The 25516-nt window shown below is 45.1% G+C and overlaps 1 protein-coding gene across 2 annotated transcripts in view; it reads left to right on the forward strand.

Moving 5' to 3' along the window:
• LOC107381064 (E3 ubiquitin-protein ligase Midline-1) overlaps positions 1-25516 on the forward strand; it is a 153920-nt gene that overhangs the window by 49197 nt on the left and 79207 nt on the right. For both annotated transcript variants that reach the window (XM_054743149.2, XM_015952553.3), the window contains exon 2: positions 3816-4615. In XM_054743149.2, coding sequence (XP_054599124.1) covers positions 3884-4615 — 732 coding nt within the window. In that variant the 5' untranslated portion in view covers positions 3816-3883. The remainder of the gene's footprint in view (positions 1-3815; positions 4616-25516) is intronic.

Below are 25516 nucleotides of genomic sequence, written 5' to 3' on the forward strand. Positions count from 1 at the left end.
CGACAGCCGAGATAAACAGATCAAGTTCCACTTTTTCCAGGAGTCCATGATGTGTCCAACTGGGTCTGTACCGGCAGGACATCCGGGAGCCCCTTCTCCCGTTCTCATTGTTGAAAAAATTTTATCAATCGCGTTGAGAGACCAGCTAACGAGATCCATTTAAATGTATTTCAGTTTCCAGCTTCCAGAAAAATGCAGAAGCAGCCGTGCACCCAGCACACACAGACAGACAAAGGCCTTGAGGATAAGATATGGAGGAGAGGAGGAAAAACGCGTCTGCACCCACCAAGAGCCGGAAGAAGAAGGAGTAAACGGAGGCAGCAGTAGAGTTGTGTTGCTTTTAGGCAATCAGAGCCTAGATGTCCTGAATATCATGAATTTTATTAAGTTAGATCAAGATAAATCCTGCCCTTTTCTGCCCACTACTCATCTGACTAACTTCTACTTCAGGGGTGGGGAACCCTGGTCCATCGAGGGCCACTATCCAGCATATTTTAGTTTCAACCCTGCTTCAACACACCTGATTTCAATCAGCAGGTGATTAACAGAGCCCGATGAGCTGCTGAACAGGTGAATCAACCACAGAATCAGAAGTGTTGGAGCAAAGACATGAAGGATACCGGCCCTCGAGGATCAGGGTTCCCCACTCCTGTTCTACTTGCTGAAACGAAAAGGCCAGAGCTTCACAGAGTTACTCACAAGGCATTCATTTATACTAACAACCACTGCAAATGTATTTAAATTAATACTGAATGAGAGTTTTAAACAATTGTGATGAATGGATCATCTTAGTTTTTCTTTAACTACAGATAAACTCTACTACGTTCTACTTTTACTATTCTAGTACACTTCATCCTTTACTGTCCTGAGAAAAAAAAATTAAATGCAACATTTTTTATTTCTGATTTAAACAATTGTTGAAATTGGACTTATTTTACTTTTTATTGTAACAAGTGCTCATCTTTACTTTAATTTATCTTCTGCCTCTAGCTCATCAGCCCAAATTATCTGCCTTGAAATATTACAGCTGCTGAAATAGCTCTCACTGCAGAAAACTTGAATTGAGGACACTTTATCATTTTTTTTTGACCAGAGGAAGCCATGCATAAATATGGACCGGGAATGAATAGATACATAGAAGTCCTCTCTAACGCACTCGCACTTGAATCTCAGTCCACAGTGACTTGAGATGCCACTCGGTGGTAGATAAGAATGGTTATCGTTCCAGCCTGGACAGTGCATGTATTTAATTCAAAACCTGTTTTTACTGCAATGCTTCTATTTTAGTTTATGTAACTTGACTTTCCTATAGCTAGAAGAGTCAAAAATTGAGGTTTTCTCAAAAGTACTAGGTGGGCCCAATCTGACTAAAATAGTCACCTTTACTTACTAATATGTTTTTAAAATCATGTTAACTATTTTCTTACTTATTGCTCTATAGAAAATTATTGCTTAAGTTCAAGTTTCTTACTTTGAGCTAATTTAACAACCCTCATAAATTGTCTGTGAGCTATCATTTAGTTAACTACGGTTGTGTAACCCCTATAGACATTCCTTTTCCAAAACATAATTAATGCCTTTAACCCTCCCACTGTCTTTATGGGTGACCCTGTTAGGAAAGTTGACCATTGAGCAGGATTGATGGTTTATCCCTTGAGGTCCACGTGGCAGGGGTGAGGTGGTGCTCACTCCTTTAGTGTCCCCATTAGGACAGTGGAAGGGTTAAAAAACTAGGCAATTACTGCACTGCAACTACTGGCACCGTAGCAACAACACTTTATAATTTTTAGAATGATATGAGTATTATTATGTGGAACACAGAATTTTGCAACTGTTCAATAAAAATGGAAATTATTAGCCTAGAAATCTAGACGGCAGCAAAAGCTTTTGATCTACACGTTGGTCTAGTCACACTCAATTGGACATCCAATTTTAGGTCAGACCAATCACTGCTCTTTAAATGTTTGTAGAGAAATGTTGGGTGGGTTTAGCACCAGAGCTGCGATGGAAGAAAAACTTCAAAGATGGCGATGGGTGAGGAATGACGTCAACTGTGGACAATTTAGACTTTTATTTTTTTGACATGATCGGACTTGTCTTTTATTTCTAAAAACGATGTACGTGCTTCTTCATCTTCTGTGGTGTATGGCGGACTGCCCTTTGACTAATCTCAGTAGCGATGGTTATTCGTTGCTCTGATTGGCCCTAGCGCTGACCAACTGCTTGCAGAGACAGTTTAAAAAACTAGATTCCACCCCACAACTAAGCTCAGGCTGGGTTGTGACCAGACTATACATTTACTTGCTTGACAGGCTAGGAATCTTATGGCAAAAGTTGTGTTAATAAGTGGATATGACAAAGAACTATTCTGAAGATGTATCTTTCCAGTGATGTGCTCACATAGTGAAATTAAATTATGTTAGCCCCATTATCATCGAATGTTGGTGAGGTGAAGAGTTGAGGGGAAGGGGTTACATATTTAACTGTAAGAGTGCCTCTAACCCTGATGCCACTAAGCAGGGTTTTCTTCAGGTACACTAGTTTCCTCCCAAAGACCAAAAACATGCAAATACTGCTACCTGGGGACTCTAAATTGCCCTTGTTTGTCTCTGTGAGGGTCTAGAGATCTGTCCAGGGTATCCATCTCCTCTCGCCCAATGATCGAATAGACACCAGCTCCCCATGACTCTTGAGATGATGAAACAGTTAGGATAATGGATAAAATGGTGCATATGTTGCATTAGATCTGATAAGTTTTACTTCAGAATAAAATGCATTTCAATGTTGAAGTAGACTTTGTTCGTCCATGATGTCAATAGCTGTTGCCTCTCAAACAAAAGCCAAGGTATTTACTTTGACATTGCAAGACATTATCCATGAGTTTTACAGCACTATTTCACTTTTAACCTCAGTTGAAAACGTACCCTTAGCATGTTCAATAACAACATGCTATTTTTAGTCAGCTCATCAAGAAGGGAGAAGACATCCTGACAGGAATAAGATCCCCTCAAACAGGAAAAAAGAAGTCTTCCTCTCTGCGGGAGGATTGAGTAGACATGAGCGCTAATTGCTAACTGCCTTCAGCTGTGTCTGCAGCTGGCACTGCTGCACCTAACATCAAAACACCACTCCCACAGCCATACGGATTGCTAATGCAGAAATCACACAAATATTAAAAATATTTTAATTTAAGCATAATCCATGATTGAAATTAGGTCTCAAGTACCCTCATATGATGTTCAGTTAACTGTGATTAGTGCTAATTGCTAATGAGCCACAGCAGCCACTACTGCTGTAAAGGAATCAGTCACTGCTGCTAGCACACATTCATTAAGGAGCACAAGTGAGTCGTGTGGAGTTAGTTACGGGTTGTGGCTGAACAGTCTTAAGCACTTTCTGACAAACTCTTTCTTGAATCTTTAATATGATGGAGGCATGTGAAGTTCAAGAGACTGCTGCCATGTGGCAATGCTGCTAATCCAAGCAAATCCAAAAGTAAAGTAAATGTGTCTTGGGGAATGTGGATCAGCAGTGTGTTTTTAAGACTAATCGATATATTTTCCTGACTTTGACTGAAACAGTGTATTTAATTAGATCTGTTTGTTATTGTTGGGCTAAAAAATGTCTTTTTTTTTTGGTTTTCACCTAAATACACCTCTTGTACTGCCAGTCTTTCTGTCCACTCACTGATTTGCACCACTGGGATCTAAGCTCACCCATGAATGAAGCTGAAACTAAGCTGTTTCACACCATTTAATCACAAATCCCTCTGCTTTCTTTCTCTCTCTCTTCTCCTTTCTGTCTTTGACCTGCAGACAGCTGAGCAGCTCTTCTGGATTTTGCTGACGCCGTGCCTGGTCCCGCCTGGCTTCTTCTGAGCAGGATGGACACTCTGGAGTCAGAGCTTACCTGCCCAATCTGCCTGGAGCTCTTTGAAGATCCGTTGCTGCTCCCCTGTGCCCACAGCCTGTGCTTTGGCTGCGCCCACCGCATCCTCGTCTCTCACTGCGCCACCAACGAGTCTGTCCAGAGCATTGGCGCATTCCAGTGCCCCACTTGTAGATATGTCATTTCCCTAAGTCCGGAACGTGGACTAGACGGACTTAAGAGAAACGTGACGTTGCAGAACATCATTGACAGAGTTCAGCGAGCCTCATCTTCGGCTGGGCTTCCCCTACCATTGCCATTGCCATTGCCTGCTCCCAATAGCGGGCCCAACTCTCCCAGCAAAGAAGGAAGCAACCGGCTGGCTCTGGTCCCCGTCAGTGCTGCCATGTCCAGCCCAGGCACTACACCAGAGCCCATCCAGTGCCAGTTCTGTGAGCAGGACCCACCTCAGGAAGCAGTTAAGACATGCGTGACATGTGAGGTATCGTATTGCGAGGAATGCCTCAAAGCAACTCACCCCAACAAGAAGCCATTCACGGGTCACAGGCTCATTGAGCCGATGCCTGATTCCCACCTCAGAGGGCTCCAGTGCCTGGAGCATGAGGAGGAGAAGGTGAACATGTACTGTGTTAGTGATGATCAGCTAATCTGCTCACTCTGCAAATTGGTTGGAAGGCACAGGGACCACCAGGTGGCAGCATTGAGCGACCGCTATGAAAAACTCAAGGTAAGCACAGAGGTGGCTTCACTTTTATTAGGCCCGAGCAGCGAAGCGCTGCGAAGGCCTATTGTATCTGCTCCGTTTATTAGGCCCGAGCAGCGAAAGCGCTGCGAAGGCCTCTTGTTTTTGCTCTGATTAGGCCCGAGCAGCGAAAGCGCTGCGAAGGCCTCTTGTTTTTGCTCTGATTATTATTAGGCCCGAGCAGCGAAAGCGCTGCGAAGGCCTCTTGTTTTTGCTCTGATTATTATTATTTTTTGTTATTCCGTGCCCCCTTTGAACAGCTTTTTGGGGACCTTAACATACCCCAAAACTCACAATATTTTGCACACTTGTCAGGCCTGGTGAAAAATTTGATATTTTAAAGGTCCCAAAAAAATCGCAAAGAAAATGGCTGAACAGCGCCCCCTACAAAGTGAAAAAAAACCCTCTCCATAAAGCTTAGTTTATCGTACAGTTATGAAATTTGGTACACTTGTAGTACTCAACAGTCCGCACAGAAAAGTCTCTTGCAACCATGGTCAATATCAAACAGGAAGTCGGCCATTTTGGGTTGAAATGGCGATTTTTTGCCGTTTTTGCCGTTTTTAGGGTCCGTTTCTGATTGGATTGCTCGATCATTTTTCGCACGATCGTCTCAAAAATTGTGTAAAATTGCTCAGAAGGGATGGGCGAACAAAATGAGATAAGGATTCTGAGTTTTCGTATATGTTGAAGGGGCGGAGCCAGGCCTCGAAGTTTGACTACTCGCCAAAAATATTTAAATTGCTATAACTTCATAACTGAATGGAATAGAGTTACCAAACTTTCTGTGGTCATTCGTCATCCACCCACAAAGTAAACTGAAAGGTCGGATGATGACATCACACAAGCCCCGCCCCCTCAGGACCAAAAAGATCAAGTTTTACTGTGAAAGGTCCCAAATTGCCCCATTTCACTTAATCACCACAAATTTGTAGCTGGTAACTCAAGACAAGTGGGGGTTGCTTGGCGTCACTTTATGGGAGTTTTCGGCAGAGGGCGGGGCTGTGGCGGCGCGGCGAATTCAGGCGTACCGCCTTGGCCTTACGTTTGCCTCCCATTTCGTCATTTCCAAAGATATCGTCACGAAACTTCTTGTGAGTGATCCTAGTCCGGCCCCCCAAAAGATCTGATGTGAACATCTGGTGGGCGTGGCCTATTTTCTGAAATAGCGCCCCCTAGGACCATTAAAACTGTCAGCCCCAAGCCATGCTTTGACTGAGGATTACGAAATTTGGTACACTAATGTGGTGTCTCAGGACCTACAAAAAAGTCTCTTGAAGCCAAGTGCAAAGTCGCACAGGAAGTCGGCCATTTTGGTCCAAGTGCGCGATTTAGTGGTTTTCACACACGTTGTTTGGAGAGTGATACTCCGTCGCCCTTTTCACCAATCACTTTCAAACTTCTGCTATATAGTCTTAAGACATAGAGGAAAAAATTCAACCGTCGGATTTTTCAAAAGTTGAAAGGTGTGGGCGTGGCTAAGCCTCAAACTTTGACCTGTCGCCGCACCACTCTTTTTTTCACAGCTCCCTACTGGACTCCTTTTACCCAATCAGCAGGAGTCTCTGGCAAATAGCAGTAGACAACTTGAGGTCACTTGGTATCCAGTACTGGAAGGTTTCAAAAAAAGGCAGGGCTTTGGGAGCATGGCGAAAATCGCCATCACGCCATGGAAATACGTTTGCCTCTCATTTCTTCATTTATCGTGATATCGTTACGAAACTTCTGGTGAGTGATCCTAGTCTGACCACAAAGAGACATAGACAGCTGAAATATGTGGGCGTGGCCTAATTTCTGAAATAGCGCCCCCTAGGACCATTTAAACTAATAGCCCCAAGCCATGCTTTGACTGAGGATTACGAAATTTGGTACACTAATGTGGTGTCCCAGGACCTACAAAAAAGTCTCTTGGAGCCAATCACAAAATTGCACAGGAAGTCGGCCATTTTGGTCCAAGTACGCGATTTAGTGGTTTTCGCACACGTTGTTTGGAGAGTGATGCTCCGTCGCCCTTTTCACCAATCGCCTTCAAACTTCTGCTATATACTCTTAAGGCATAGGGGAAAAAATTCAACCGTCGGATTTTTCAAAAGTTGAAAGGTGTGGGCGTGGCTAAGCCTCAAACTTTGACCTGTCGCCGCGCCACTCTTTTTTTCACAGCTCCCTACTGGACTCCTTTTACCCAATCAGCAGGAGTCTCTGGCAAATAGCAGTAGACAACTTGAGGTCACTTGGTCTCCAGTACTGGAAGGTTTCAAAAAAAGGCGGGGCTTTGGGAGCATGGCGAAAATCGCCAGCACGCCATGGAAATACGTTTGCCTCTCATTTCTTCATTTATCGTGATATTGTTACGAAACTTCTGGTGAGTGATCCTAGTCTGACCCCAAAGAGACATAGACAGCTGAAATATGTGGGCGTGGCCTAATTTCTGAAATAGCGCCCCCTAGGACCATTTAAACTATTAGCCCCAAGCCATGCTTTCATTGAGGATTACGAAATTTGGTACACTAATGTGGTGTCCCAGGACCTACAAAAAAGTCTCTTGGAGCCAAGCACAAAATTGCACAGGAAGTCGGCCATTTTGGTCCAAGTACGCGATTTAGTGGTTTTCGCACACGTTGTTTGAAGAGTGATGCTCCTTCGCCCTTTTCACCAATCGCCTTCAAACTTCTGCTATATACTCTTAAGGCATAGGGGAAAAAAGTCAACCGTCGGATTTTTGTAAAGTTGAAAGGTGTGGGCGTGGCTAAGCCTCAAACTTTGACCTTTCGCCATTACTTGACTTAATAACTCCCATGTGCATGATCAGATCTTTTTCGAACTTTGTCTGTGTGATCATTGACCATATCTGTAAACAATGACAATGTGGACAGCTGACATCATCTAAGCCCCGCCCCCTGACTAAAGGAAGTTATTATTTTATGCTGAAATGCCCATATTTGTCCCCTCTAATTTAGTCAACATGACACCTAGGTCATGCACTGTCTTCATGATGCTGTAATGGCCATTCAAATCTGATAGCTTTCCAGAAAGGGAGGGGCTTTGATGCCATGGCGAATTCTGGCGTAACGCCGTAACCTTACAATTCAATTTAATGGTGAGCTCAGAGGGGATGCTTAGTCAGGGTGAGGTGCGGACTAGGAGGCCATTTGCTGTTTCCGGTGACGGGATGATTGACGTTTCTGTTCTGCCACACATGCCCTGGTGCCCCGGGCTGCCGGCCAGGCCGGAGCGGCGCGGAGCTGCGAGGGCCGAACGACGCTGCTTGCAGCTTTAATTATTTTTTGTTATTCCGTGCCCCCTTTGAACAGCTTTTTGGGGACCTTAACATACCCCAAAACTCACAATATTTTGCACACTTGTCAGGCCTGGTGAAAAATTTGATATTTTAAAGGTCCCGAAAAAATCGCAAAGAAATTGGCTGAACAGCGCCCCCTACAAAGTGAAAAAAACCCCTCTCCATAAAGCTTAGTTTATCGTACAGTTATGAAATTTGGTACACTTGTAGTACTCAACAGTCCGCACAGAAAAGTCTCTTGCAACCATGGTCAATATCAAACAGGAAGTCGGCCATTTTGGGTTGAAATGGCGATTTTTTGCCGTTTTTGCCGTTTTTAGGGTCCGTTTCTGATTGGATTGCTCGATCATTTTTCGCACGATCGTCTCAAAAATTGTGTAAAATTGCTCAGAAGGGATGGGCGAACAAAATGAGATAAGGATTCTGAGTTTTCGTATATGTTGAAGGGGCGGAGCCAGGCCTCGAAGTTTGACTACTCGCCAAAAATATTTAAATTGCTATAACTTCATAACTGAATGGAATAGAGTTACCAAACTTTCTGTGGTCATTCGTCATCCACCCACAAAGTAAATTGAATGGTCGGATGATGACATCACACAAGCCCCGCCCCCTCAGGACCAAAAAGATCAAGTTTTACTGTGAAAGGTCCCAAATTGCCCCATTTCACTTAATCACCACAAATTTGTAGCTGGTAACTCAAGACAAGTGGGGGTTGCTTGGCGTCACTTTATGGGAGTTTTCGGCAGAGGGCGGGGCTGTGGCGGCGCGGCGAATTCAGGCGTACCGCCTTGGCCTTACGTTTGCCTCCCATTTCGTCATTTCCAAAGATATCGTCACGAAACTTCTTGTGACTGATCCTAGTCCGGCCCCCCAAAAGATCTGATGTGAACATCTGGTGGGCGTGGCCTATTTTCTGAAATAGCGCCCCCTAGGACCATTAAAACTGTCAGCCCCAAGCCATGCTTTGACTGAGGATTACGAAATTTGGTACACTAATGTGGTGTCTCAGGACCTACAAAAAAGTCTCTTGAAGCCAAGTGCAAAGTCGCACAGGAAGTCGGCCATTTTGGTCCAAGTGCGCGATTTAGTGGTTTTCACACACGTTGTTTGGAGAGTGATACTCCGTCGCCCTTTTCACCAATCACTTTCAAACTTCTGCTATATAGTCTTAAGACATAGAGGAAAAAATTCAACCGTCGGATTTTAAATAAGTATAAAGGTGTGGGCGTGGCTAAGCCTCAAACTTTGACCTTTCGCCACGCCACTCTTTTTTTCACAGCTCCTTATTGGACTCCTTTTACCCAATCACCAGCAATCTCTGGTAAATAGCAGCAGGCAAGTTGAGGTCACTTGGTCTCCAGTACTGGAAGGTTTTGCAAAAAGGCGGGGCTTTGGGAGCATGGCGAAATTCGCCATCACGCCATGGAAATACGTTTGCCTCTCATTTCTTCATTTATCGTGATATCACCTCGACCATTGTTGTGAGTGATCCTAGTCTGACCCCCAATAGAAAAGGTCAGCTTAAGTTTGTGGGCGTGGCCTATTTTCTGTATTAGCGCCCCCTAGGACCATTAAAACTGTCAGCCCCAAGCCATGCTTTGACTGAGGATTACGAAATTTGGTACACTAATGTGGTGTCTCAGGACCTACAAAAAAGTCTCTTGGAGCCAAGTGCAAAGTCGCACAGGAAGTCGGCCATTTTGGTCCAAGTGCGCGATTTAGTGGTTTTCACACACGTTGTTTGGAGAGTGATGCTCCGTCGCCCTTTTCACCAATCGCCTTCGAGCTTCTGCTATATACTCTTAAGACATAGAGGGAAAAATTCAACCGTCGGATTTTAAATAAGTATAAAGGTGTGGGCGTGGCTAAGCCTCAAACTTTGACCTTTCGCCACGCCACTCTTTTTTTCACAGCTCCCTATTGGACTCCTTTTACCCAATCACCTGGAATCTCTGGTAAATAGCAGCTGACAAGTTGAGGTCACTTGGTCTACAGTACTGGCAGGTTTTGAAAAAAGGCGGGGCTTTGGGAGCATGGCGAAATTCGCCATCACGCCATGGCAATACGTTTGCCTCTCATTTCTTCAATTATCGTGACATCGCCACAAAATGTCTGGTGAGTGATCCTAGTCTGACCCCCAATAGAAATGGGCATCTGAGATTTGTGGGCGTGGCCTATATTCTGAAATAGCGCCCCCTAGGACCATTAAAACTGTCAGCCCCAAGACAAGGTTTGACTGAGGATTACGAAAATTGGTACACTCATGTAGGGTCTCTGGCCCTACAAAAAAGTCTCTTGGAGCCAAGCGCAATTTCGCACAGGAGGTCGGCCATTTTGGTCCAAGTACTCGATTTAGTGGTTTTCGCACACGTTGTTTGGACATTGATGGCCCGTTGCCCTTTACACCGATCACCTTCAAACTTATGCTATGTACTTTTAAGTCAAAGGGGAAAAAATTCAACCGTCGGATTTTAAATAAGTATAAAGGTGTGGGCGTGGCTAAGCCTCAAACTTTGACCTTTCGCCATGACATTACTTGACTTAATAACTCCCATGTGCATGATCAGATCTAATTCAAACTTTGTCTGTGTGATCACTGACCACATCTCAAGACAACGACAATGTGGACAGCTGACATCACCTAAGCCCCGCCCCCTGACAACAGGAAGTCTATTGTTTTATGGTGAAATGTCCATATTTGTCCCCTCTAATTTAATGAAAATGACACTCAGGTCATACAGTGTCTTCATGATGTTTTAAAGACCATTCAGATCTGATAGCTTTCCAGAAAGGGAGGGGCTTTGATGCCATGGTGAATGCTGGCGTGACGCCATGACCTTACATTTGACTGTAACTTCCACAAACGGCCTCCGATTTGCCCGAAACTGAATATGGCAATGAACAATCATGCCCTTTAGCCAATGAGGCACAAACGGTTGGTGAATGTTATATAATGTCACCAAAGCTGACCTCAATGGGACTTTTCTGTAGTTGGTCACAGCGCCACCTAGATAACGTTATCCTTCGATAACTTTAAAAAACATGGTCAGAATAGCATTAAAGTTGGTCACTGTCATCACACCACCAGTGTGGTAAAGATAGAGGATTCCCTAGTGGTGAGACATAAAATATAATGGTGGGCTCAAAGGGGATGCTGAGTCAGGGTGAGTTGCGGACAAGGTGGCCGTTAGCAGTTTCTGGTGTTGGGGTGGTCGACGTTTGTGTTCTGCGGACGTGCCCTGGTGCCCCGGGCTGCCGGCCAGGCCGGAGCGGCGCGGAGCTGCGAGGGCCGAACGACGCTGCTTGCAGCTTTAATTAGGCCCGAGCAGCGAAAGCGCTGCGAAGGCCTCTTGTTTTTGCTCTGATTATTAGGCCCGAGCAGCGAAAGCGCTGCGAAGGCCTCTTGTTTTTGCTCTGATTATTATTATTTTTTGTTATTCCGTGCCCCCTTTGAACAGCTTTTTGGGGACCTTAACATACCCCAAAACTCACAATATTTTGCACACTTGTCAGGCCTGGTGAAAAATTTGATATTTTAAAGGTCCCGAAAAAATCGCAAAGAAAATGGCTGAACAGCGCCCCCTACAAAGTGAAAAAAACCCCTCTCCATAAAGCTTAGTTTATCGTACAGTTATGAAATTGGGTACACTTGTAGTACTCAACAGTCCGCACAGAAAAGTCTCTTGCAACCATGGTCAATATCAAACAGGAAGTCGGCCATTTTGGGTTGAAATGGCGATTTTTTGCCGTTTTTGCCGTTTTTAGGGTCCGTTTCTGATTGGATTGCTCGATCATTTTTCGCACGATCGTCTCAAAAATTGTGTAAAATTGCTCAGAAGGGATGGGCGAACAAAATGAGATAAGGATTCTGAGTTTTCGTATATGTTGAAGGGGCGGAGCCAGGCCTCGAAGTTTGACTACTCGCCAAAAATATTTAAATTGCTATAACTTCATAACTGAATGGAATAGAGTTACCAAACTTTCTGTGGTCATTCGTCATCCACCCACAAAGTAAATTGAATGGTCGGATGATGACATCACACAAGCCCCGCCCCCTCAGGACCAAAAAGATCAAGTTTTACTGTGAAAGGTCCCAAATTGCCCCATTTCACTTAATCACCACAAATTTGTAGCTGGTAACTCAAGACAAGTGGGGGTTGCTTGGCGTCACTTTATGGGAGTTTTCGGCAGAGGGCGGGGCTGTGGCGGCGCGGCGAATTCAGGCGTACCGCCTTGGCCTTACGTTTGCCTCCCATTTCGTCATTTCCAAAGATATCGTCACGAAACTTCTTGTGAGTGATCCTAGTCCGGCCCATCAAAAGATCTGATGTGAACATCCGGTGGGCGTGGCCTATTTTCTGAAATAGCGCCCCCTAGGACCATTAAAACTGTCAGCCCCAAGCCATGCTTTGACTGAGGATTACGAAATATGGTACACTAATGTGCTGTCTCAGGACCTACAAAAAAGTCTCTTGGAGCCAAGTGCAAAGTCGCACAGGAAGTCGGCCATTTTGGTCCAAGTACGCGATTTAGTGGTTTTCGCACACGTTGTTTGGAGAGTGATGCTCCGTCGCCCTTTTCACCATTCTCCTTCAAACTTCTGCTATGTACTCGTAAGACATAGGGAAAAAAATTCAACCGTCGGATTTTTCAAAAGTTGAAAGGTGTGGGCGTGGCTAAGCCTCAAACTTTGACCTGCCGCCACGCCACTCTTTTTTTCACAGCTCCCTACTGGACTCCTTTTACCCAATCACCAGGATTCTGTGGGAAACAGCAGTAGACAACTTGAGGTTACTTGGTCTCCAGTACTGGCAGGTTTTGAAAAAAGGCAGGGCTTTGGGAGCATGGCGAAAATCGCCATCACGCCATGGAAATACGTTTGCCTCTCATTTCTTCAGTTATCGTGATATCGCTCCGACACTTCTGGTGAGTGATCCTAGTCTGACCCCCAAGAGAAGTAGACAGCTGAAGTTTGTGGGCGTGGCCTATTCTCTTAAATAGCGCCCCCTAGGTCCATTTAAACTAATAGCCCCAAGCCAAGCTTTGACTGAGGATTGCGAAATTTGGTACACTAATGTGGTGTCTCAGGACCTACAAAAAAGTCTCTTGGAGCCAAGTGCAAAGTCGCACAGGAAGTCGGCCATTTTGGTCCAAGTACGCGATTTAGTGGTTTTCGCACACGTTGTTTGGAGAGTGATGCTCCGTCGCCCTTTTCACCAATCTCCTTCAAACTTCTGCTATATACTCTTAAGACATAGGGGAAAAAATTCAACCGTCGGATTTTTCAAAAGTTGAAAGGTGTGGGCGTGGCTAAGCCTCAAACTTTGACCTGTCGCCACGCCACTCTTTTTTTCACAGCTCCCTACTGGACTCCTTTTACCCAATCACCAGGATTCTGTGGGAAACAGCAGTAGACAACTTGAGGTTACTTAGTCTCCAGTACTGGCAGGTTTTGAAAAAAGGCGGGGCTTTGGGAGCATGGCGAAAATCGCCATCACGCCATGGAAATACGTTTGCCTCTCATTTCTTCAGTTATCGTGATATCGCTACGAAACTTCTGGTGAGTGATCCTAGTCTGACCCCCAAGAGAAATAGACAGCTGAAGTTTGTGGGCGTGGCCTATTCTCTTAAATAGCGCCCCCTAGGACCATTTAAACTAATAGCCCCAAGCCATGCTTTGACTGAGGATTACGAAATTTGGTACACTAATGTGGTGTCTCAGGACCTACAAAAAAGTCTCTTGGAGCCAGGACAAAGTCGCACAGGAAGTCGGCCATTTTGGTCCAAGTACGCGATTTAGTGGTTTTCGCACACGTTGTTTGGAGAGTGATGCTCTGTCGCCCTTTTCACCAATCACTTTCAAACTTCTGCTGTATACTCATACGACGTAGGGGAAAAAATTCAACCGTCGGATTTTTCAAAAGTTGAAAGGTGTGGGCGTGGCTAAGCCTCAAACTTTGACCTTTCGCCATTACTTTACTTGACTTAATAACTCCCATGTGCATGATCAGATCTTTTTCAAACTTTGTCTGTGTGATCATTGACCATATCTGTAAAAAATGACAATGTGGACAGCTGACATCACCTAAGCCCCGCCCCCTGACTACAGGAAGTCTATTTTTTATTCTGAAATACCCATATTTGTCCCCTCTAATTTAGTGAACATGACACTAAGGTCATACACTGTCTTCATGATGTTGTAATGACCATTCAGATCTGATTGCTTTCCAGAAAGGGAGGGGCTTTTATGCCATGGCGAATTCTGGCGTAACGCCGTAACCTTACAATTCAATTTAATGGTGAGCTCAGAGGGGATGCTGAGTCAGGGTGAGGTGCGGACTAGGAAGCCATTTGCAGATTCTGGCGTCGGGGTGGTTGACGATTCTGTTCTGCCAGACGTGCCCTGGTGCCCCGGGCTGCTGGCCAGGCCGGAGCGGCGCAGAGCTGCGAGGGCCGAACGACGCTGCTTGCAGCTTTAATTATTTTTTATTATTCCGTGTCCGCTTTGAACGGCTTTTTGGGGACCTTAACATACCCCAAAACTCACAATATTTTGCACACTTGTCAGGCCTGGTGAAAAATTTGATATTTTAAAGGTCCCAAAAAAATCGCAAAGAAAATGGCTGAACAGCGCCCCCTAGAAAGTGAAAAAAACCCCTCTCCATAAAGCTTAGTTTATCGTACAGTTATGAAATTTGGTACACTTGTAGTACTCAACAGTCCGCACAGAAAAGTCTCTTGCAAGCATGGTCAATATCAAACAGGAAGTCGGCCATTTTGGGTTGAAATGGCGATTTTTTGCCGTTTTTGCCGTTTTCAGGGTCCGTTTCTGATTGGATTGCTCGATCATTTTTCGCACGATCGTCTCAAAAATTGTGTAAAATTGCTCAGAAGGGATGGGTGAAAAAAATGAGACAAGGATTCTGACTTTTCGTATATGTTGAAGGGGCGGGGCCAGGCCTCGAAGTTTGACTGCTCGCCAAAAAAATTTAAATTGCTATATCTTCATATCTGTATGGAATAGAGTTACCAAACTTTCTGTGGTCATTTGTCATCCACCCACAAAGTAAATTGAATGGTCGGATGATGACGTCACACAAGCCCCGCCCCCTCAGGACCAAAAAGGTCAAGTTTTACTGTGAAAGGTCCCAAATGGCCCCATTTCACTCAATCACCACAAATTTGTAGCTGGTAACTCAAGACAAGTGGGGGTTGCTTTGCGTCACTTTATGGGAGTTTTCGGCAGAGGGCGGGGCTGTGGCGGCGCAACGAATTCAGGCGTACCGCCGTGGCCTTACGTTTGCCTCCCATTTCGTCATTTCTAAAGATATCGTCACGAAGCTTCTTGTGAGTGATCCTAGTCCGGCTCCCCAAAAGATCTGATTGGAAGATCCGGTGGGCGTGGCCTATTTTCTGAAATAGCGCCCCCTAGGACCATTAAAACTGTCAGCCCCAAGCCATGCTTTGACTGAGGATTACGAAATTTGGTACACTAATGTGGTGTCTCAGGACCTACAAAAAAGTCTCTTGGAGCCAAGTGCAAAGTCGCACAGGAAGTCGGCCATTTTGGTCCAAGTGCGCGATTTAGTGGTTTTCACACACGTTGTTTGGAGAGTGATGCTCCGTCGCCCTTTTCACCAATCGCTTTCAAACTTCTGCTATATACTCTTAAGACATAGAGGAAAAAATTCAACCGTCGGATTTTAAATAAGTTTAAAGGTGTGGGCGTGGCTAAGCCTCAAACTTTGACCTTTCGCCACGCCACTCTTTTTTTCACAGCTCCCTATTGGACTCCTTTTACCCAATCACCAGGAATCTCTGGTAAAAGGCAGCAGACAAGTTGAGGTCACTTGGTCTTCAGTACTGGAAGGTTTTGAAAAAAGGCGGGGCTTTGGGAGCATGGTGAAATTCGCCATCACGCCATGGAAATACGTTTGCCTCTCATTTCTTCATTTATCGTGATATCACCTCGAAATTTGTTGTGAGTGATCCTAGTCTGACCCCCAATAGAAATGGTCAGCTTAAGTTTGTGGGCGTGGCCTATTTTTTGAATTAGCGCCCCCTAGGACCATTAAAACTGTCAGCCCCAAGCCATGCTTTGACTGAGGATTACGAAATTTGGTACACTAATGTGGTGTCTCAGGACCTACAAAAAAGTCTCTTGGAGCCAAGTGCAAAGTCGCACAGGAAGTCGGCCATTTTGGTCCAAGTACTCGATTTAGTGGTTTTCGCACACGTTGTTTGGAGAGTGATGCTCCATCGCCCTTTTCACCAATCACCTTCAAATTTCTGCTATATACTCTTAAGACATAGAGGAAAAAATTCAACCGTCGGATTTTAAATAAGTATAAAGATGTGGGCGTGGCTAAGCCTCAAAGTTTGACCTTTCACCATTACATTACTTGACTTAATAACTCCCATGTGCACAATCAGATCTATTTCAAACTTTGTCTGTGTGATCACTGACCACATCTCAAGGCAAAAATTATTGTGGACAGCTGACATCACCTAAGCCCCGCCCCCTGACAACAGGAAGTCTATTGTTTTATGGTGAAATGCCCATATTTGTCACCTGTAACTTAGTGAACATGACACTAAGGTCATACACTGTCTTCATAATGTTGTAATTACCATTCAGACTTGAAAGATTTCCAGAAAGGGAGGGGCTTTGATGCAATGGCGAATGCTGCCATGACGCCATGACCTTACGTTTGACTGTAACTTCCACAAACAGCCTCCAATTTGCCCGAGACTGAACATGGCAATGAACAATCATGCCCTTTAGCCAGTGAGGCACAAACGGTTGGTGAATGTTATATAATGTCACCAAAGCTGACCTCAATGGGACTTTTCTGTAGTTGGTCACAGCGCCGCCTAGTTAACTTTAACCTTCGGGAACTTTAAAAAACATGGTCAAAATAGCATTAAAGTTGGTCACTGTCATCACACCACCAGTGTGGCAAAGATGGGGTATGCCCTAGTGGTGAGACGTGTAATATAATGGTGGGCTCAGAGGGGATGCTGAGTCAGGGTGAGGTGCAGACGAGGTGACCGTTAGCGGTTTCATGTGTCGGGGTGGTCGATGTTTCTGTTCCGGGGACGTGCCCTGGTGCCCCTGGCTGCCGGCCATGCCGGAGCGGCGCGGAGCTGCGAGGGCCGAACGACGCTGCTTGCAGCTTTAATTATTATTATTATTTATTATTCCGTGCGCGAAATGAATGGCTTTTTGGGGACCTTAACATACCCCAAAACTCACAATATTTTGCACAATTGTCAGGCCTGGTGAAAAATTTGATATTTTAAAGGTCCCAAAAAAATCGCAAAGAAAATGGCTGAACAGCGCCCCCTACAAAGTGAAAAAAACCCCTCTCCATAAAGCTTAGTTTATCGTACAGTTATGAAATTTGGTACACTTGTAGTACTCAACAGTCCGCACAGAAAAGTCTCTTGCAAGCATGGTCAATATCAAACAGGAAGTCGGCCATTTTGGGATGAAATGGCGATTTTTGGCCGTTTTTGCCGTTTTTAGGGTCAGTCTCTGATTGGATTGCTCGATCAATTTTCGCACGATCGTCTCAAAAATGGTATAAAATTGCTCAGAAGAAATGGCCGAACAAAATGAGACAAGGATTCTGAGTTTTCGTATATGCTGAAGGGGCGGGGCCAGGCCTCGAAGTTTGACTACTCGCCAAAAAAATTAAAACTGCTATAACTTCATAATTGAATGGAATAGAGTTACCAAACTTTCTGTGGTCATTTGTCATCCTCCCACAAAGTAAAATGAATGGTCGGATGATGACATCACACAAGCCCCGCCCCCTCAGGACCAAAAAGGTCAAGTTTTACTATGAAAGGTCCCAAATGGCCCCATTTCACTCAATCCCCACAAATTTGTAACTGTTAACTCAAGACAAGTGGGGGTTGCTTGGCGTAACTTTATGGGAGTTTTCGACAGAGGGCGGGGCTGTGGCGGCGCGGCGAAGTCAGGCGTACCGCCGTGGCCTTACGTTTGCCTCCCATTTCGTCATTTCTAAAAATATCGTCACGAAACTTCTTGTGAGTGATCCTAGTCCGGCCCCTCAAAAGAACTGATGTGAACATCCGGTGGGCGTGGCCTATTTTCTGAAATAGCGCCCCCTAAGACCATTAAAACTGTCAGCCCCAAGCCATGCTTTGACTGAGGATTACGAAATTTGGTACACTAATGTGGTGTCTCAGGACCTACAAAAAAGTCTCTTGGACCCAAGTGCAAAGTCGTACAGGAAGTCGGCCATTTTGGTCCAAGTACGCGATTTAGTGGTTTTCGCACACGTTGTTTGGAGAGTGATGCTCCGTCGTCCTTTTCACCAATCTCCTTCAAACTTCTGCCATATGCTCTTAAGTCATCGGGGAAAAAATTCAACCGTCGGATTTTTCAAAAGTTGAAAGGTGTGGGCGTGGCTAAGCCTCAAACTTTGACCTTTCGCCACGCCACTCTTTTTTTCACAGCTTCCTATTGGACTCCTTTTACCCAATCACCAATAATCTCTGGCAAATAGCAGTAGACAACTTGAGGTCACTTGGTATCCAGTACTGGCAGGTTTCGAGTAAAGGCGGGGCTTTGGCAGCATGGCGAAAATCACCATCACGCCATGGAAATACGTTTGCCTCTCATTTCTTCAGTTATTGTGATAGCGCTACGAAACTTCTTGTAAGTGATCCTTGTCTGACCCCCAAGAGACAAACATAGCTGAAATTTGTGGGCGTGGCCTATTTTCTTAAATAGCGCCCCCTAGGACCATTTAAACTAATAGCCCCAAGCCATGCTTTGACTGAAGATTACGAAATTTGGTACACTAATGTGGGGTCTCAGGACCTACAAAAAAGTCTCTTGGAGCCAAGCGTAAAGTCGCACAGGAAGTCAGCCATTTTGGTCCAAGTACGCGATTTAGTGGTTTTCGCACACGTTGTTTGGAGAGTGATGCTCCGTCGCCCTTTTCACCAATCACTTTCAAACTTCTACTATATACTCTTAAGACGTAGGGGAAAAAATTCAACCGTCGCATTTTTCAAAAGTTGAAAGGTGTGGGCGTGGCTAAGTCTCAAACTTTGACCTTTCGCCATTACTTTACTTGACTTAATAACTCCCATGTGCAAGATCAGATCTTTTTCAAACTTTGTCTGTGTGATCATTGACCATATCTGTAAAAAATGACAATGTGGACAGCTGACATCACCTAAGCCCCGCCCCCTGACCACAGGAAGTCTATTTTTTTATGCTGAAATGCCCATATTTGTCCCCTCTAATTTAGTCAACAAGACACCAAGGTCATGCACTGTCTTCATGATGCTGTATTGACCATTCAGATCTGATAGCTTTCCAGAAAGGGAAGGGCTTTGATGCCATGGCGAATTCTGGCGTAACGCCGCACCCTTACAATTCAATTTAATGGTGAGCTCAGAGGGGATGCTGAGTAAGGGTGAGGTGCGGACTAGGAGGCCATTTGCGGTTTCTAGTGTCGGGGCGGTTGACGTTTCTGTTCTGCCAGACGTGCCCTGGTGCCCCGGGCTGTCGGCCAGGCCGGAGCGGCGCGGAGCTGCGAGGGCCGAACGACGCTGCTTGCAGCTTTAATTAGGCCCGAGCAGCGAAAGCGCTGCGAAGGCCTCTTGTTTTTGCTCTGATTATTATTATTTTTTGTTATTCCGTGCCCCCTTTGAACAGCTTTTTGGGGACCTTAACATACCCCAAAACTCACAATATTTTGCACACTTGTCAGGCCTGGTGAAAAATTTGATATTTTAAAGGTCCCAAAAAAATCGCAAAGAAAATGGCTGAACAGCGCCCCCTACAAAGTGAAAAAAAACCCTCTCCATAAAGCTTAGTTTATCGTACAGTTATGAAATTTGGTACACTTGTAGTACTGAACCGTCCGCACAGAAAAGTCTCTTGCAACCATGGTCAATATCAAACAGGAAGTCGGCCATTTTGGGTTGAAATGGCGATTTTTTGCCGTTTTTGCCGTTTTTAGGGTCCGTTTCTGATTGGATTGCTCGATCATTTTTCGCACGATCGTCTCAAAAATTGTGTAAAATTGCTCAGAAGGGATGGGCGAACAAAATGAGACAAAGATTCTGACTTTTCGTACATGTTGAAGGGGCGGGGCCAGGCCTCGAAGTTTGACTACTCGCCAAAAAATTTTAAATTGCTATAACTTCATAACTGAAAGGAATAGAATTACCAAACTTTCTGTGGTCATTCGTCATCCAGCCACAAAGTAAATTGAATGGTCGGATGATGACATCACACAAGCCCCGCCCCCTCAGGACCAAAAAGGTCAAGTTTTACTGTGAAAGGTCCCAAATTGCCCCATTTCACTTAATCACCACAAACTTGTAGCTGTTAACTCAAGACAAGTGGAGGTTGCTTGGCGTCACTTTATGGGAGTTTTCGGCAGAAGGTGGGGCTGTGGCGGCGCGGCGAAGTGAGGCGTACCGCCATGGCCTTACGTTTGCCTTCCATTTCGTCATTTCTAAAGATATCGTCACGAAACTTGTTGTGAGTGATCCTAGTCCGGCCCCTCAAAAGATCTGATGTGAACATCCGGTGGGCGTGGCCTATTTTCTGAAATAGCGCCCCCTAGGACCATTAAAACTGTCAGCCCCAAGCCATGCTTTGACTGAGGAGTACGAAATTTGGTACACTAATGTGGAGTCTCAGGACCTACAAAAAAGTCTCTTGGAGCCAAGTGCAAAGTTGCACAGGAAGTCGGCCATTTTGGTCCAAGTACGCAATTTAGTGGTTTTCGCACACGTTGTTTGGAGAGTGATGCTCCGTCGCCATTTTCACCAATCTCCTTCAAACTTCTGCCATCTGCTCTTAAGACATAGAGGAAAAAATTCAACCGTCGCATTTTTCAAAAGTTGAAAGGTGTGGGCGTGGCTAAGCCTCAAACTTTGACCTGTCGCCGCGCCACTCTTTTTTTCACAGCTCCCTACTGGACTCCTTTTACCCAATCAGCAGGAGTCTCTGGCAAATAGCAGTAGACAACTTGAGGTCACTTGGTCTCCAGTACTGGAAGGTTTCAAAAAAAGGCAGGGCTTTGGGAGCATGGCGAAAATCGCCATCACGCCATGGAAATACGTTTGCCTCTCATTTCTTCATTTATCGTGATATCATTACGAAACTTCTGGTGAGTGATCCTAGTCTGACCCCAAAGAGACATAGACAGCTGAAATATGTGGGCGTGGCCTAATTTCTGAAATAGCGCCCCCTAGGACCATTTAAACTAATAGCCCCAAGCCATGCTTTGACTGAGGATTACGAAATTTGGTACACTAATGTGGTGTCCCAGGGCCTACAAAAAAGTCTCTTGGAGCCAAGCACAAAATTCCACAGGAAGTCGGCCATTTTGGTCCAAGTACGCGATTTAGTGGTTTTCGCACACGTTGTTTGGAGAGTGATGCTCCGTCGCCCTTTTCACCAATCGCCTTCAAACTTCTGCTATATACTCTTAAGGCATAGGGGAAAAAATTCAACCGTCGGATTTTTCAAAAGTTGAAAGGTGTGGGCGTGGCTAAGCCTCAAACTTTGACCTGTCGCCGCGCCACTCTTTTTTTCACAGCTCCCTACTGGACTCCTTTTACCCAATCAGCAGGAGTCTCTGGCAAATAGCAGTAGACAACTTGAGGTCACTTGGTATCCAGTACTGGAAGGTTTCAAAAAAAGGCGGGGCTTTGGGAGCATGGCGAAAATCGCCATCACGCCATGGAAATACGTTTGCCTCTCATTTCTTCATTTATCGTGATATCGTTACGAAACTTCTGGTGAGTGATCCTAGTCTGACCCCAAAGAGACATAGACAGCTGAAATATGTGGGCGTGGCCTAATTTCTGAAATAGCGCCCCCTAGGACCATTTAAACTAATAGCCCCAAGCCATGCTTTCACTGAGGATTACGAAATTTGGTACACTAATGTGGTGTCCCAGGACCTACAAAAAAGTCTCTTGGAGCCAAGCACAAAATTGCACAGGAAGTCGGCCATTTTGGTCCAAGTACGCGATTTAGTGGTTTTCGCACACGTTGTTTGGAGAGTGATGCTCCGTCGCCCTTTTCACCAATCGCCTTCAAACTTCTGCTATATACTCTTAAGGCATAGGGGAAAAAATTCAACCGTCGGATTTTTCAAAAGTTGAAAGGTGTGGGCGTGGCTAAGCCTCAAACTTTGACCTTTCGCCATTACTTGACTTAATAACTCCCATGTGCATGATCAGATCTTTTTCGAACTTTGTCTGTGTGATCATTGACCATATCTGTAAACAATGACAATGTGGACAGCTGACATCATCTAAGCCCCGCCCCCTGACTAAAGGAAGTTATTATTTTATGCTGAAATGCCCATATTTGTCCCCTCTAATTTAGTCAACATGACACCTAGGTCATGCACTGTCTTCATGATGCTGTAATGGCCATTCAAATCTGATAGCTTTCCAGAAAGGGAGGGGCTTTGATGCCATGGCGAATTCTTGCGTATGCCGTAACCTTACAATTCAATTTAATGGTGAGCTCAGAGGGGATGCTTAGTCAGGGTGAGGTGCGGACTAGGAGGCCATTTGCTGTTTCCGGTGACGGGATGATTGACGTTTCTGTTCTGCCAGACATGCCCTGGTGCCCCGGGCTGCCGGCCAGGCCGGAGCGGCGCGGAGCTGCGAGGGCCGAACGACGCTGCTTGCAGCTTTAATTAGGCCCGAGCAGCGAAAGCGCTGCGAAGGCCTCTTGTTTTTGCTCTGATTATTATTATTTTTTGTTATTCCGTGCCCCCTTTGAACAGCTTTTTGGGGACCTTAACATACCCCAAAACTCACAATATTTTGCACACTTGTCAGGCCTGGTGAAAAATTTGATATTTTAAAGGTCCCAAAAAAATCGCAAAGAAAATGGCTGAACAGCGCCCCCTACAAAGTGAAAAAAAACCCTCTCCATAAAGCTTAGTTTATCGTACAGTTATGAAATTTGGTACACTTGTAGTACTCAACAGTCCGCACAGAAAAGTCTCTTGCAACCATGGTCAATATCAAACAGGAAGTCGGCCATTTTGGGTTGAAATGGCGATTTTTTGCCGTTTTTGCCGTTTTTAGGGTCCGTTTCTGATTGGATTGCTCGATCATTTTTCGCACGATCGTCTCAAAAATTGTGTAAAATTGCTCAGAAGGGATGGGCGAACAAAATGAGATAAGGATTCTGAGTTTTCGTATATGTTGAAGGGGCGGAGCCAGGCCTCGAAGTTTGACTACTCGCCAAAAATATTTAAATTGCTATAACTTCATAACTGAATGGAATAGAGTTACCAAACTTTCTGTGGTCATTCGTCATCCACCCACAAAGTAAATTGAAAGGTCGGATGATGACATCACACAAGCCCCGCCCCCTCAGGACCAAAAAGATCAAGTTTTACTGTGAAAGGTCCCAAATTGCCCCATTTCACTTAATCACCACAAATTTGTAGCTGGTAACTCAAGACAAGTGGGGGTTGCTTGGCGTCACTTTATGGGAGTTTTCGGCAGAGGGCGGGGCTGTGGTGGCGCGGCGAATTCAGGCGTACCGCCTTGGCCTTACGTTTGCCTCCCATTTCGTCATTTCCAAAGATATCGTCACGAAACTTCTTGTGAGTGATCCTAGTCCGGCCCCCCAAAAGATCTGATGTGAACATCTGGTGGGCGTGGCCTATTTTCTGAAATAGCGCCCCCTAGGACCATTAAAACTATTAGCCCCAAGCCATGCTTTGACTGAGGATTACGAAATTTGGTACACTAATGTGGTGTCTCAGGACCTACAAAAAAGTCTCTTGGAGTCAAGTTCAAAGTCGCACAGGAAGTCGGCCATTTTGGATCAAGTACGCGATTTAGTGGTTTTCGCACACGTTGTTTGGAGAGTGATGCTCCGTCGCCCTTTTCACCAATCTCCTTCAAACTTCTGCTATATACCCTTAAGACATAGGGGAAAAAATTCAACCGTCGGATTTTTCAAAAGTTGAAAGGTGTGGGCGTGGCTAAGCCTCAAACTTTGACCTGTCGCTACGCTACTCTTTTTTTCACAGCTCCCTACTGGACTCCTTTTACCCAATCACCAGGATTCTGTGGCAAACAGCAGTAGACAAGTTGAGGTTACTTGGTCTCCAGTACTGGCAGGTTTTGAAAAAAGGCGGGGCTTTGGGACCATGGCGAAAATCGCCATCACGCCATGGAAATACGTTTGTCTCTCATTTCTTCAGTTATCGTGATATTGCTACGAAACTTCTGGTGAGTGATCCTAGTCTGAGCTCCAAGAGAAATAGACAGCTGAATTTTGTGGGCGTGGCCTATGTTTTGAAATAGCGCCCCCTAGGACCATTTAAACTATTAGCCCCAAGCCATGCTTTGACTGAGGATTACGAAATTTGGTACACTAATGTGGTGTCTCAGGACCTACAAAAAAGTCTCTTGGAGTCAAGTTCAAAGTCGCACAGGAAGTCGGCCATTTTGGATCAAGTACGCGATTTAGTGGTTTTCGCACACGTTGTTTGGAGAGTGATGCTCCGTCGCCCTTTTCACCAATCTCCTTCAAACTTCTGCTATATACCCTTAAGACATAGGGGAAAAAATTTAACCGTCGGATTTTTCAAAAGTTGAAAGGTGTGGGCGTGGCTAAGCCTCAAACTTTGACCTGTCGCCACGCTACTCTTTTTTTCACAGCTCCCTACTGGACTCCTTTTACCCAATCACCAGGATTCTGTGGCAAACAGCAGTAGACAAGTTGAGGTTACTTGGTCTCCAGTACTGGCAGGTTTTGAAAAAAGGCGGGGCTTTGGGACCATGGCGAAAATCGCCATCACGCCATGGAAATACGTTTGTCTCATTTCTTCAGTTATCGTGATATTGCTACGAAACTTCTGGTGAGTGATCCTAGTCTGAGCTCCAAGAGAAATAGACAGCTGAAGTTTGTGGGCGTGGCCTATATTCTTAAATAGCGCCCCCTAGAGCCATTAAAACTTTCAGCCCCAAGCCATGCTTTGACTGAGGATTACGAAATTTGGTACACTAATGTGGGGTCTCAGGACCTACAAAAAAGTCTCTTGGAGCCAAGCGTAAAGTCGCACAGGAAGTCGGCCATTTTGGTGCAAGTACGTGATTTAGTGGTTTTCGCACACATTGTTTGGAGAGTGATGCTCCGTCGCCCTTTTCACCAATCACCTTCAAACTTCTGCAATACACTCTTAAGACATAGGGGAAAAAATTCAACCGTCGGATTTTTCAAAAGTTGAAAGGTGTGGGCGTGGCTAAGCCTCAAACGTTGACCTTTCGCCATTACTTTACTTGACTTAATAACTCCCATGTGCATGATCAGATCTTTTTCGAACTTTGTCTGTGTGATCATTGACCATATCTGTAAACAATGACAATGTGGACAGCTGACATCACCTAAGCCCCGCCCCCTGACTACAGGAATTTATTTTTTATGCTGAAATGCCCATATTTGTCCCCTCTAATTTAGTCAACATGACCCTAAGGTCATGCACTGTCTTCATGATGCTGTAATGACCATTCAGATCTGATAGCTTTCCAGAAAGGGAGGG

The sequence above is a fragment of the Nothobranchius furzeri genome, chromosome 14, assembly GCF_043380555.1.
Source record: "Nothobranchius furzeri strain GRZ-AD chromosome 14, NfurGRZ-RIMD1, whole genome shotgun sequence".
In the NCBI taxonomy this organism is placed as follows: domain Eukaryota; kingdom Metazoa; phylum Chordata; class Actinopteri; order Cyprinodontiformes; family Nothobranchiidae; genus Nothobranchius; species Nothobranchius furzeri.